This window comes from Nycticebus coucang, chromosome 2 (assembly GCF_027406575.1).
Source record: "Nycticebus coucang isolate mNycCou1 chromosome 2, mNycCou1.pri, whole genome shotgun sequence".
NCBI lineage: Eukaryota > Metazoa > Chordata > Mammalia > Primates > Lorisidae > Nycticebus > Nycticebus coucang.
The window spans coordinates 130528723-130543969 of NC_069781.1; the positions used below are offsets into that span (position 1 = coordinate 130528723).

The window sequence follows — 15247 nt, forward strand, 5'->3', positions numbered from 1 at the left end:
TCTTTTATCCAGTGAGAGTCTACCTTAGTTGATGGTGAAAGGTGTGGGTCCAGTTTCAATCTTCTACAGGATGCCAGCCAGGTCACCCAGCACCATTTGTTAAATAGGGAATCTTTTCCCCACTTAATGGTTTCAATTGGCTTGTCAAAGATGAAATAACGGTAAGTAGCTGGATTCATCTCTTGGTTCTCTATTCTGTTCCAGACATCTACTTCTCTGTTTTTGTGCCAATACCATGCTGTTTTGATCACTATCAATTTATAGTACAGTCTCAGGTCTGGTAGCGTGATTTTGTGTCTGATGCTGTGTTTTCATTTCTGAGTAATGTTTTGGCTATTCGAGGTTTTTTTCTGATTCCATATAAAATGAAGTATTATTTTTTCAAGATCTTTAAAATATGACAATGGAGCTTTAATAGGAATTGCATTAAAATTACACATTGCTTTCGGTAGTACAGACATTTTAACAATGTTGATTCTTCCCAGCCATGAGCATGGTATGTTTTTCCATTTGTTAACATCTTCAGCTATTTCTTTTCTTAAGGTTTCATAGTTCTCTTTGTAGAGATCTTTCACGTCCTTTGTGAGGTATACTCCCAAATATTTCATCTTCTTTGGCACTACTGTGAAAGGAATAGAGTCCTTGACTGTTTTTTCAGGTTGGTTATTGTTGGTATATATAAAGGGTACAGATTTATGGGTGTTGATTTTGTAGCATGAGACATTGCTGTATTCCTTGATCATTTCTACAAGTTTTGTAGTAGAATCCCTAGTGTTTTCCAGATATATGATCATATCATCTGTGAAGAGTGAAAGTTTGATCTCTTCTGACCCTATGTGGATACCCTTGATTGTCTTTTCTTCCCTAATTGCGATGGCTAAAACTTCCATTACAATGTTAAAGAGCAATGGAGACAATGGGCAACCTTGCCTGGTTCCTGATCTAAGTGGAAATGATTTCAACTTAACTCCATTCAATACGACATTGGCTGTGGATTTGCTGTAGATGGCCTCTATTAGTTTAAGAAATGTCCCTTCTATACCAATTTTCTTTTTTTTTTTATACCAATTTTCTCAAGTGTTCTGATCACGAAGGGATGCTGGATATTATCAACAGCTTTTTCTGCATCAATTGAAAGAATCATATGGTCCTTATTTTTTAGTTTGTTTATGTGCTGAATTACATTTATAGATTTATGTATATTGAACCAGACTTGAGACCCTGGGATAAATCCCACTTGGTAGTGGTATATAATTTTTTTGAAGTGTTGTTGGATTCTGTTTGTTAGGATCTTATTCAGTATTTTAGCATCAATATTCATTAGTGATATTGGTCTATAACTTTCTTTTCTTGTTGGGTATTTCCCTGGTTTGGGGATCAAGGTGATGTTTGCTTCGTAGAATGTGTTGGGTAATATTCCTTCTTTTTCTATATTTTGGAAGAGGTTTAGTAATATCGGTATTAGTTCTTCTTTAAAGGTTTGGTAGAATTCTGACGTAAAGCCAACTGGTCCCGGGCTTTTCTTTTTAGGGAGATTTTGTATAGTTGATGCTATTTCAGAAGTTGATATAGGCCTGTTCAACATTTCCACTTCATTCTGGCTAAGTCTTGGTAGGTGGCGTACTTCCAGGTATTGGTCGATTTCTTTCAGATTTTCATATTTCTGAGAGTAGAGTTTCTTGTAGTATTCGTTAAGGATTTTTTGAATTTCTGAGGGGTCTGTTGTTATTTCATTGTTACCATTTCTGATTGATGAAATTTGAGATTTTACTCTTTTTCCTGGTTAGGTTGGCCAAAGGTTTATCTATTTTATTGATCTTTTCAAAAAACCAACTTTTGGATTTATTGATCTGTTGTATAGTTCTTTTGTTTTCAATTTCATTTAATTTGCTCTGATTTTGGTTATTTCTTTTCTTCTGCTGGGTTTGGGGTTGGAGTGTTCTTCCTTCTCTAGTTGCTTGAGATGTCCCATTAAGTTATTAACTTCCTCTTTCTCCGTTTTCTTGAGGAAGGCTTGCAGTGCTATAAATTTCCCTCTTAGCACTGCCTTTGCAGTATCCCAGAGGTTCTGGTAATTCGTGTCTTGATTGTTGTTTTGTTCCAAAAATTTGGCGATTTCCTTCTTAATCTTGTCTATATCCCATCTGCCCTTCAGCATAAGGTTGTTTAGCTTCCATGTTTTTGTATGGGTATATAGGTTCCTGTTTTTATTCAGTTCAATTTTTATTCCATGATGGTCTGAGAAGATGCAAGGAATAATTTTTATTTTTTTTTTTAATTTGCTGAGGTTAGATTTGTGGCCTAGGATGTGGTCAATTGTGGAGTATGTTCTGTGGGCTGATGAGAAGAATGTGTGTTAAGTTTTGCTGGGATGAAATGTTCTGTAGATGTCTGTTAAGTCCAGATGTTGATTGGTTAAGTTTAAATCTAAAATATCTTTGCATAGTTTCTTTTTAGAGGATCTATCCAGCACTGCTAAAGGGGTGTTGAAATCTGCAACTACTATGGAACTGGAGGAAATCAAGTTGCTCATGTCTGTTAGAGTTTCTCTTATAAATTGAGGTGTGTTTTGTTTGGGTGCATAAATATTAATAATTGAAATCTCATCATATTGAGTATTACCTTTAACAAATATGAAGTGTCCATCCTTATCCTTTCTTATTTCGGTTGGTTTAAAGCCTATTGCGTCTGCGAATAGGATTGCAATGCCTGCTTTTTTCTGCTTTCCATTTGCCTGGAGTACAGATGACCATCCCTTCACCTTGAGTCTATATTTGTCTTTTAATGTAAGATGCAATTCTTGTATGCAGTAGATATCTGGCTTGAGTTTTTGTATCCAGTCAGCCAACCTGTGCCTCTTTAGAGGACAATTTAAACCATTCACATTAATTGAGAATATTGATAAGCCTTTCGAGAGTCTGGTGGACATTTTTAATCCTTTTGCAACTGTGGAAGTTGGAATTTGATCAAGATTTTCAGGGTGGGTTTACTTTTGTGGTGTAGGATTACACTGGTCTTTATGGAGGATAGGTCTGAGAATATCCTGGAGAGCTGGTTTAGTTATGGCAAATTTCTTCAACATGTGAATGTCATTGAAGTATTTTTTTTTCCCACTTTTTTTTTATTGTTGGGGATTCATTGAGGGTACAATAAGCTAGGTTATACTGATGTCATTGAAGTATTTAATTTCTCCGTCATAAATGAAACTCAGTTTAGCTGTGTACAGCATCCTGGGTTGAAAGTTATTTTGTTTTAGGAGATTAAAAGTCAATGTCCATCCTCTTCTAGCTTGAAAGGTTTCAGCAGAGAGATCTGCAGTTATTCTAATATTCTTGCCCTTGTAGGTGATGGTTTTCTTTCGTCTGGCTCCTTTCAGAATTTTCTCCTTCATATTAACTTTAGTGAAATTGATTATGATGTGTCTAGGGGATGTCTTATTTGGGTTGAGTCGTGCTGGAGTTCTGAAACTGTCTGCTATCTGAATTTCAGAATCTCTTGGCATGTCTGGAAAGTTCTCCTTCATAATCTCATGGAGAACAGACCCTGTGCCTTGTGAAGCCACTTCATCGCTTTCGGGGATCCCTATAAGATGAATATTGATTTTCTTCGAATTATCCCAGAGCTCTCTGAGTGAATGATCTGTTTTTTGCTCTCCATTTCTCTTCCTCTTTGAGAGTTTGGGAATGTTCGAAAGGTTTATCTTCAATGTCAGAAATCCTTTCTTCTGCTTGCTCCATTCTGTTACTGAGGGATTCTACTGTGTTTCTCAGATCTTTGAGGGCTGCAGCTTCTTGTCTTAATGTGTCAAAAGCTTTGGTCATTTTTTCTTTGAATTCGTTGAATTCTTGAGATATCTTTTGGGTTACTGTTTGGAAATCTAATTTGATCTTATTTGCTATCCCCAGATTCTGAATTCGATTTCTGACATCTCAACTATTTGTGCACGGGATCTTGTGCTGTGTCTGCCCCATTGATCCTTGGGGGAGTTTATCTACTCTGATTATTCATATTGGCAGAGTTTTTCTGTTGATTTCGCCTCATGATTGTTTTTCACCATTGCCTCTGGCCTTCCTCAGAGTTGGGGAGGTGTCTCTCCAAATTAGACTCCAGCGTGATCACTCTATTGTTCCTGGATCTTTGTAGGGAGTGACCCTGTGTAGTTCCTCTGGGGGTGCCCCAGCCAGGCCGTACTGGTCGTGGAAGCCGCTCCAGAGTGTGACACACCTGGATTCAGCAACAGGGCGGGAGGTGGTGCACACGGTTCTGGTAGTGCCTGGCACCCAGTGACTTTGGCACAGAGAGCCCAAGGCTCCAGTAGTATGGCCAGGAGAAGGGCTCTGTGCAGAGACAGGGAGGGCTCCAGAGGGCACGCGACTACCAGAGTCCCTGGCCAGATGAGTGGGCCGGTGTGGAGTCAGGGAGGGTACATGAGGGAGGACACAGGGTTGCGCGGCTCCCGCAGTTTCTGATCAGGGCATACAGAGGCCTGACGGGTGTGGGTCGCGGGTCAGGGGTTGCGGTTCAGCTCTTATGGAGGTCCGGGCAGTGCCACGCCCAGGAGTTTGAGGTTTCTATGAGCTGTGACGCCACAGCACTCTACCCAGGGCAATAGCCCAAGACTCCAGTATGCCAAAACCGGTCTCACTCTGCCCCTGAGGGTTAAGGCTGGAAGGGAGCTCATTCCCCGCCTTTAGGCTGCTCAGTCATTAGGTTACTAGCTCCCATCCGATCCTTGCTTTGTGACCCTGAGGGCGGAGCTTGCTGGGGCAGTTCTTTCACAATGGCTCCCTGCGGCCCACAGCCAAACACTATTAGCTCCATCTGGCTCAGTGGCTCAGTCTGGGGCCCTAGACAATGCCCAAAGTTCTCTGAACTCCTGCTCAAGCTCTGCCCAAGGCAGTTCAACTGAGTGCCAAGTCCAAAAACACCGAAACAGTTCACAGGTAAGGCCTTTCCGGTTTGTAGTCTCACTGCTGCTTGTACTTATGGCTGCTGGCGGGATTAGGTTGATCGAACATATACAACCACTTGCCAGTTTTCCACTGTTTTTGTCCTCCTCTTGGGGTCTAGAAGTCCCTTGCTGACTCCCGGTATACTCAAAGGGATGATTATAGGCAGATCCCACCAGCCTGAGATGCTTGGATTCTTATCTCCCCAGACTCACTGTCTTCAAGAGACATTCTAAGCCAGAAACATCCCACTGATCCACTCCTGGATTTCTGATCTCACCGCATTCGGCTCCTGCAGATTCCTGGCGTGCTCCTCAGTGCGGGAGCGGCTGGAGCAGCTGCTCAGGCTTGGCGGGGGAGCGGAGGTCCCTGGTTATGTCATTTTAAAGCCCCTGGATCCAGCAGTGCCTGAAGCTGACCCTCAGCAATGGAGAACTGGGTTTGGCTTTCACATGTGCCTTTTGGAAGTTGGTTTAATAAAACACTAATCATGATGAGAACACAGCAGGTAAGGAAAGAAAACTACTATTATGGATACCAAGAAACCACAGAGAGGCTCAGCAGACTGAGCTTAGTCTCTTAAGAGAGGGGAGGCCTGCACACTCCATCCATGCTGCAGACTGTCTCCTGGCCTCTGCTCCATCCTGGCACTCAGACTCCTGACAACATGGCTCTTTCACTCAGCCTTGTTTTTGCAATCCCCTGGCCCTTGTTACAAGACGCTTTAACGTGACTTACTGAATTATAAACTGACAACTACCCTGCTTCCATGTCCAAAGTCAGACATCTGAGAGGTCAGGAGTGGGAAGACTGGGAGAAGGGAGGAGGACACCCATGGGGGTGATTATGAAGCACCCATGAAAACACTGCATGGGGGCCAGCGGGCCTCTCCCCCCAGAGGCCTGGCTGTGGGCGTGATACAGCAGCTACACACAGAAGAAGCCAGCTGGGGCTTGGGGTATCACTGAGCGGAGTCTCCCTTGTCCTTGGTGGGGTGGGTAGAGAAGAAACTTCAAGAGTGAGCTACAGGGAGAGTGTGGAGGGGTTGCTGGGTATGGTCAAGGAGCTAGGGGACAGAAAGTGACAGAGCCAGACATGGCTCATGGACTAGCCCTGACAAGGTCAGCTTCTGAGTGGGGGAGGAGCATGCCAGCTAGTGGAGCACAGGTGACAACTAGCTCTCTGGGGACAACAGCCTAGTTTTACAGCACATGTTGCTACCTAAGATGCAAACAACCTTGTCATGGGGGATTTCAAGTTATACACCTGGCATGGAATTGGCTGTCACAAGCCACCCACAGTGGCTGGGTGCCCCCAAAGGTTCTAAAGATGCCTGTCTTTGTGTTGGAGGCCTGGGGCTACTGAGGCAGCTGAGAGGGGTATGGGTGTGGCCTCAACTGTTGACTGCAGAAAGGACAAACTGCGCATGCCAAGCACTGCTCATGGCCACCCCTACAGCGGTTGCAAGCTCCTGGCCTCTGCAGATGCAGCTATCTGGCTGCTGCCTGGCACCCACCTTGGCCCCAGCACCCTTTCCTCAGGTGACATTTATTTGCACACTTCTCAGGGAGAGGAAAACAGAGGCAGTTAAAAGCAGGAGGTGTGAAGATCGCTTCTAACTTGCTGACTTTGGTGTAACTTAGCAAGATTCAATGGCAGGTTTCTGTGGTCCATGCCTCCAGATTGGAACTTACTGCTAAAATCAGAATTTGGCTCCTGACACCCCCTCAAAAGAGTGACATTTCTGCCTGCTGGAACATCTGGATTGTTTTTAATAGGGAATAAGTAGGTTCAACATAAGAGTCCAATGAGGCAATGACTTTGTGGGGCCATGTTGGTTCCAGAGAGAGAACGCAGGTCACCTCTTGTCCTCTTCCGTGGCAGCTTGGGCTGCTTCCCTGCCTTCTGTGAGCTGTACAGAGCAGAGTGTGCAAGGGCTGTGAGGCAGCGGCTCTGCAAGCCTCCATGCAGGAGTCTACTCCAAGGCCCTCTGCGCAGTACACCCTTTTTCTTAAGACCTCAAACACACACTGAGCTCTGCACTTTCCTGGCCCTCTCAGCCCTTGGACATCAATGGGTATACACAAGTCCCTTTGTCTGTAAGCATTTTGAGATTAGTTATTATACCACGTAGTGTGGATTTGATTGTACAGGCAAATAACAGAGCAAGGAACAGGGAATTCCTCGAGCAACCTGATTGCCTTAGCAATATCTAAAGTTCAGATTTTCTGGGGAAGATTTCCTTTGCTGGTTCTGCCTGGTCCAGAGATTGCATGTTTTAAACCACTTTCCAAGATGTAATAGGGTTGCTTTTGTGCATTTTGCTAAGAAGCCTCTCAACAATTAGAGCAGCGGTTCTCAACCTGTGGGTCGCAATTGTAACAATGAAAATACATCCGGCATTAGGAAGGTTGAGAACCACTGAATTAGAGAGACTTTTGTGGGGCCCTGCATGGGTAGCACACACTTTCCTTAGCAACTGCAGCAGAACAAATCCCCGCGATGTCTGGAGCGTGAGGGTGTGTGCTGACATCCATTTCCGTACCAGCCCCTTCTTCCTCTCTGTGGACGTTATGCCCTGTCCCTGGAATTCTAGACCCAGTGGGGGAAACGATGAGCTGTTCAGGGAGGAAGGAGTGGGTTTCCCATGAGAGAGCATGGCTCCTGTTTAGAGGCAGACTTGAGCTATGACCCTGTCTGTGTGTCTCGCTCTGGCATGGAGCTACACAGAGGCCAGAGTGGGGTTCTTTACCTCTCTCTCCCTCTTGAATTCAACTAGAAGACCTGACCCACAGTCAACCTACTTCTAATCTGGCATCAAGTCAGCTTCTTTTATTTCCACTGGAGTGCTGCCAGCTCTGTTCTTAGCTGTGGACACAAACTGCAGAGGCATTTCCTGTTCCAGGTGGTTTTGAGCAGAAAGCCAGCCAGCGTGGGCTGAAAGTAGGTGGGGTGAAATTTTTCAGGAACTGCTCTTAGCAAATGTGAGACTAATTCAAAGTTATGCCAGGTCGGCGTCCAAAGCAGCCAGCACTGAGTGGAAACCAGGCCTGTTGGAACCAAATTGAGAAACAAGACAAGTGTGGACCACCTTCAGGATTGCCCATGTCTTGAGCCGGGCCACAGAATACCGGGATTATGATTTTTGGATAAGATAAAGGGATGAAGCTGGCTCTGACCTGCCATGGAGACCTAGTATTTCTGGGGAGCTCAGAAGTTGCTCTGAGACGCTATATCTGTCTCCTATGTATATGTCCTGCTGAAGCAGCTCTAGACCCACCTCCTGGGGATGGGGGTCTGCCCCAGTGTGTACACAACAAAGCAGTGACAATGGGCAGGCGGCACATGTGTTCTGTGATGAAAGACCTTCCCCATCAGCTATCTCTGGCTATGACTGGACAGCCCAGGGCAATTCTGAGGGACTCCATGAACCGCAGCGGACTTGGGAAGTGAAAAACGGCCTGCTAAGCTCTTGGAGCTCCAGTCTTGCTGCTCCGTGGAGTGAGCACAGTGATATTGCACAGCAGGCTTGGAGGGACAGGGGTCAGCTCTAAGAGCCCCAGGGTAGCTCTGCTCATTCTGATCTGTGTATATGCCCTGAGGCTGCAGGAGCTCACAGGGACCAGCAGGAGGGCTGATCCCCCAGGCAGCATCCACTAGCTAGTACTTCTTGGCCCTAAAATGAGTTCCAGTGAAAAGTTCCTTGTCACCCGAGGAATTAGAAGTTGAGAAGTGAGTTGATTCTGTCATTCATATATTGCCACAAAAACGTAGAGACCCAGTAAACATTCCTGTCTTTTCCGGACACCTGGAGGGCTGGGGTCAGGTACAGGAAAGGTGCTGGGAAGTCTCCAAAACCAGGATCAGAAGCCAACTTATATGCAGAAGCCAACTTATATGCAGAAGTGCTTGATCGAGGAAACTGTAAACCGACCTTGGAAAGGAGCCAGCTCTGGGATACCCAGATTATGGGCCTCGCAGGAAGGACCAGTGTGCCTGGGGAGAGGAAATGGCATTCCCTGGGAGGAGTGGTGCATTCCTAGTGCACGGGCTAGGAAGCGTAACTTCTGGGGGTGACACTAGGTGATGAGGCTTCCACCCCAAGTACTGGTGAGGTTGCCCTCATTTCCTTAGCTAGGCAGAAAGAGAGGGAGTGGGGGTCTTCAAGAATTTAGTAAAATGGCTGTCTCCCTCCTGCAAGAAGCTACCCAAAGCAGCAGGACGTCCTGTTTTAGAAAGCATTCGTAAATGTAGTTCTATTTGTTGAGTGACAGCTGGGACAGCTGGGCAGGGAGTGCTAGGCAGGGTGTAGGCACAGTCCACAAAGGGAGGCTGGGGAGAACCACATGGCTGATATAGATCCACGTGGATGTCAACCTGAGGGATGGCAGGCCTTACCCTGGCAGCAGGAACAGTGGTAGCCATCACAGCCCTAAGGACATGGGGTGAATGGCAGGTGACAAAGCCATGGAGGAGGTGGCGGGGCTGCCTGGAACATGGGGGACCCACAGGACATGTGCCAATGAGTCCTGATGCAGGTACTTGGACACAGGTGTACCTGTGTGTATGGCTTCCCCCAAGGCAGGTGTGTGGGGAGCACCTCTGTGCCTTTAAGCATTTCCTAACTCTTAAATAACAGGATGGCAGTCCTCATTGTAAAGATGCCTACTAGAGGTTTATTTCCTGTCTGTCTCATTAGACTCTGAGAGTCGTAAGTAGAGACCACGTCAAAGAAAGTCCTGGATACTTATATGCACTCTACAAAGGCAGAAATGTAGACAAACAAGCCCTTTTCTTAATATCAGTGACAAAAATTGAAATAAGAGTTTGAGCAGAAATTGAAATAAGAGTTTAAGGCCCACTGGGAAACCTATAGAAAGTTCGAGACCCAAGAAATTACATCTTATTTTTTTCTCTTCTTTTTTCGATCTCAATGAGCACCTTGCCACACAGGCTGAAAGATTACAACGTGAAGAGCTCTGAGGAAGACCTACCTGAGTGTAAGGTCAGCCACCTCTAGTTTGAAATTGAACCCAAGATGGGAACATGGGATGAGCTTGGCAGAAGGACAGGGGCCAAAGCATATCCCATGCCAGTGGACTAGGAGCAGAGGCAGCCTCTGGGCACCCTGCTGTCTCCGTGGCACTCTGTGCCACCTGTGACCTGCAGAGAGAACACTACATGTTCAGCGCAGACTCCAAATGCCCTGGTGCTCGAGAACTGGGCTGACCTTTGTTGCGGATGATGCAGAGGTGGGGAATGGAGCCCACAGAATACACTCAGAGGGAATTCTCCCGCTCAGAAGGAATCCAGCTGAATGACTCTCCTTAGGCTTCATCCATGGTGCTGTGGAAGGCAGGGAACCCAAGTCCACAGAAAGATGCAAGTGTCTGTGCTTCACATCAGTGGAGTTGGCCACCAAGAGTCTGGGATGCACAGACCTTCCTGAGCATCAGTGTCCTGGGCGTCCATCAGATTCAGGGCTTTGTTCTTTTCCTGGCTAAGAAGATGCCCCCAGAGCCATGGACAGCCTACAAGTCTCCTTGCGAGTTGTCCAGTGGGCTCATGCTGCTTAAGATAAACATGCTCTGGGCTCTCTGGGGGTTACTGTGGGTGACTAACTCTACGCTAATTCCTCATAACTTCCTTCACTCTCCTGTCATCTTCCTCCCTGCCCCCAAGCTGTTGGGCCCACCAATCCCCACCCCCAGTCCACTCTGGGGGTAGCTGCACATTGCCCAAATTTGACAGCGCTGCTCCACTCTAAGTCCTCATGTTATTACCATGAAAATATAGGTGTAAAACTGGCTATAACCCGAGAGAATGATGCAAAAGAAAATTTATCAGACTGATCATCAAAATCAATTCTCAGCACATAAATGTTGAGTCATTCATTTTTGTTTTACCCAGAAAACTGTGAGCGGGTTTATCCTCCACCACCCGGATCCTCCGAGCCCCAGCAGGAATGACAGTGGCTTCGATGTAACCTGCAGCAACAAAAGACAAGCCGGTGAGCCCCACCTCCATCCTGGACCAGAGCCCTATGCCGCAGCCCCCCCCAAAGTCTGCCTACCACGCTCCCACAGAGGTGGCTTCAGAGATTGTGCAGGTACAGCTCTGAAATAAATAAGAGTCAACTAAGAGAGAATGCTCTTCTGTGGCTAGAACTCCTGGCTGCCCAACTTCCAGACGGCACTATTTGCATGTGGTAGGGGGTGAATTGTGTCCCCCTCCCACAAATCCAGATGTTGACATCCTAACCACCAGCACTTCAGACTAAGATTATTTGACAATGGGACCACTGTGGGTGTATTTAGTTAAGATGAGGTCACATTGGAATCGGGTAGGAAGGGGGGAAAAGGGAAATCTGGACCCAGATGTGCACACAGGGAGAATGCCATGACACCACGAAGGCAAAGATGGGGTGCTGCTTCTACAAGCTTGGGAATGCCAGAGGTAGGCCGCAAACCACCAGAGGTTAGGGACAGATTCTTATCACCCTCAGAAAGACTCAACCCTGACAAAAGCTTTATCTCAGACTTCTCACCTCTAGAACTGAAAGACGGCTGTTGTCCTAGTTTGTGGCACTTTGTTGTGTCTACCCAGCAAACTGACATGGCCTGGTACTCCCAGTGAATGAAGAGTGGCCCTGGGCTCATTGGTCTGCTGGAGGTTCTTTTGCTCTCTGTTTTGAACTTCCCCCAACATCCATGGGATATTCATGATAGCAGAAACTAAGCCACATACCTTCTGAAAAACTATAGTACTGCCTTAACACAACCCTGGGTCATTTCTTGCTTACTGTGAGAATGTGATAGATGTCACTTCTCAGGTGAAGGACGTTTTCTTTTATCCCAGTGTGTTAAAAGCTTTTGTTATGAAGAGGTATTCAAGTCAATCAATCTAATGCATCTAATGGGATCGTCAGATTGTTTTTCTCTCAACCAGTAGGAAGACCCTAAGAAGTTTAACTATAATCATACTCACTCAGCATGGCTTAGGTGGGTTAGGAGCTTAGCTTTGTTTTTTAAAAAGATAATATTGTTATTTTATATACATGGAGCTTGCTTAACTTTCTATAAATGGTTACCATCTTTTTCTTCCCATCTTATCCCACATAGCAGATTATTCTTTTGGGATAGTTTTTTCTTTTTTCTTAAGTCCCTGAGAGGCCCCTTTCAGTGTAGTTCTAGTTCTCTTGGTTGTTTATTTATTTCACTCTTGGCTTTGAGAGATGGTATTTTTGGATATTTGAGTCTAAACTGATTTCTATTTTCCTTCAATACTTGAAATATAGCCACTATCTTCTAGTTTCCATCATTGAAAAAGCAGCCATCATTCAAAATATCATTTTGTCTTAAATGACCTTTCTCTCTGTCTGAAAGGTATTCTTTGGTGTCCTGCAGTTTCACTATAACGTTCCAAGGCATGGGCATCATCATTATTATTATCATTTTTATGCTTTACCCTGTTTGTATAACTTGATGCTTCCTAGAGCAAATCAAATCAATCTCCTGAATCACTTCTTATATTTTATCTTACAACTGTTCATTAATTTGTACAAAGAAGTGCTATTGATTTTAATTTATTAGTCGACTTAATTGAATTCTCTTGACATTTGTAATAGTTTCAAGATAAACAATATCATAATATAATAATATCTATCATAACAGCAGCTTTCTTTTGAAATATTTATGGGCTTATTTTCTTTTCTCCCACCCAGTTGCTAACCAGGATTGACCCTGCTTACAGATGAAATCAGGTGCATTCAGGGTGGTATGGCTGTAGACTTATTTTTCTTTTCTAAATGTATTGCTGAATACCACCACAAAAATGTTAAATATTACTGGTAAAATAAGAATACACATCCTTATTTTGTTTCTTATTATGATTGGAATGCTTATTTTGCTGTTGAATATCGTGTGGATTTAGGATTATTTATAGTAATATATAGAAAGTGTAAGGATATCTTGTACATAATATGCTTTATATATAATGTAATTATACTAAAGTATACATTTATTATCACATTAAAGAATTTTGTTAGGAATGCGGGTTGAATTGCACCATATACTTCTTTTGGCATCTAAGTGCATAATTATTTTACTTTCCTCTTGCTCTAGTCTTGCTTTATTAATAGCATGATTATAGTAATATATTTTCTAATATCAAATCATCTTTACAGTCGCAGAATAAATCTTGCTTGGCCATAGCATACTATTGTTTTAATGTGCTGCTGAGTTATTTGCTAACATTATATTTATTTTCTATTTAATGTATAAAATACACTTGGGAAAAAGGTCTGCTTGTGGAGCTCAACTTACTCTTTAAAGGAAGCTATTGTTAAGGAAAATCTTCTAATTTTGTGACAAACAAGCCTTGGTGTTAGCGTCACCAGTCCACAGAATCCGAGGCAATAGATGGAGAGCCTGGGCCCTGATCAGAGAATTTTCTATATTCCACAGCAAGGTACATTTGCAGCTGATGCATGGTCACCAGGTCTATTTTTAAGCCTGACTTTGGCACAAATTGCAGCATTGAAAAGGCATCTGTTTTCTGTCTTTTCTCATGTATCCTTGGATGGAGATGCCTATGAACTACATGGAGCTCAGGGCAGACCCGCAGCCCAACTGAAGCTCTTGGGTGACAGCTTAGGACAGGACAGCCATTGGTGCACATGGACACTGCTAACCTTTCTTTCTAAGGTAAGCTTCTCTGCTCATGATAAAGAAGGAATCAATTAAAAAGAAAGTCCTTAGAATGAGGACTGGACAGTCATGCCCCAGGTCCTCTGTCCACAAACCAAGAAAACTTGGCTTTAACAAACTGTCTTCCAGTCCCTGCTCTGACCCAGAATGCAAAACTCCCCCTGAGGCTGGTGTGGAAAGAGAACAGGAAGGGAGAGAGCCCCAAGACCAAGCCCCAAAGCACCTTGGCATCCCTCAGGGCTGCCATGACACAGACACCAGATACCACCACATTGACTAGACATGAATAGACTTTTTTAAAAAGGAGGATTTACTGTCAGAATTTACACAGACCCACATTTTAGGTAAGGCAGCAAGACTTTATCTTTGGAGTAATTTTTCATTCTAGCCTCAGCCACCAAGCAGGAGAAATCCAGTTAGAGGAACATGATCTAATTCAAGAGGAAGCCATGGATAAAACGCAATGCCTTTGCCGTGGTTCTAGGACAACATAACATTTCTGCCCAAAGGACTAGTAGTTAGAAGGAACTACCAGATGCTAGCCTTTAACATGCATTAAATCTCCTCAATAATTCCTATTACCAGGCCATGAGCACATTTTCCTATGAAATTATTTTGCTTGAATTTTCCAAGTAGACCTTTTTTTAGATGATCTAGGGGTCATATTTTTCCTTGAGTTTTTATTATCATTAGCAATCTTTGAAAGAGAAGCATTGAGCCAATAAGGTACTATGATGGATTAGGGGTAAACCCCTGGCTATGCATATTGGACCCTTCCTTAGACTGTATCAAACATTAAAAAACAAAAAACAGAAACAAAGAACCAAAGTTCTTTTTACATAAATAGATAGTAAAATGTTTAGAAATATTTTTGTGTACATTCATGTATCTTTTTACAAAAGTTGTTCATGAGAATATTACTACCTTACGGTTTCTCTTACAGGCCATTCCTGGGCCTAACTGAAAGAACTCAATTAGACGGGTCAAATCAAGGCCATAGCCTTCACCTCCAGCATGGAGATCAGAAGGGAGTTACCAGGGTCTCCTCTGCCCACAGGGAAATCCTATAATATGGAAACTTCCCTTTGGAGAACGGTGAATTTCTGGCATGTTTTAGCATTTTCTGCCAAAGTGCCAGACATGGTTGAAAAGAACAAAAACTTACCCCTGGCACACTAAAGCATATTTTTACCTGGCCCCTTGATCCCAAGACTCTTTATCTTTTATTTCTTTAAAACTGGTTTTACTGAGCACAGTGGCTCATGCCTGTAAATCCTAGCACTTTGAGAGGCTGAGGCAGAAGGATTGCTTGAGGCCAGGAGTTGGAGATCAGATCACCCTGGCTCGAACTCCAGAGCCAAATACTGTCTCTACAAAGAAAAAGAAGAAAAATTAGCCACTGAGTGTGGTGGTGGGTGCCTGAAATCCCAGCTACTTGGGAGGCTGAGGCAAGAAGATCACTTGAGCCCAGGAGTTAAAGGCCATAGTGAGCTATGAGGACACTCTAGTCCAGGCAACAGAGTGAAACCCTGTCTCCAAACAAATAAATAGAAATAAAAAATAAATGTGGTTTTATTCTACAGTTTTCCT

The 15247-nt window shown here is 44.1% G+C and overlaps 1 protein-coding gene across 2 annotated transcripts in view; it reads right to left on the reverse strand.

Moving 5' to 3' along the window:
• ADAMTS17 (ADAM metallopeptidase with thrombospondin type 1 motif 17) overlaps nucleotides 1–15247 on the reverse strand; it is a 327885-nt gene that overhangs the window by 77997 nt on the left and 234641 nt on the right. For both annotated transcript variants that reach the window (XM_053581837.1, XM_053581836.1), the window contains one exon: nucleotides 10856–10936. In XM_053581837.1, coding sequence (XP_053437812.1) covers nucleotides 10856–10936 — 81 coding nt within the window. The remainder of the gene's footprint in view (nucleotides 1–10855; nucleotides 10937–15247) is intronic.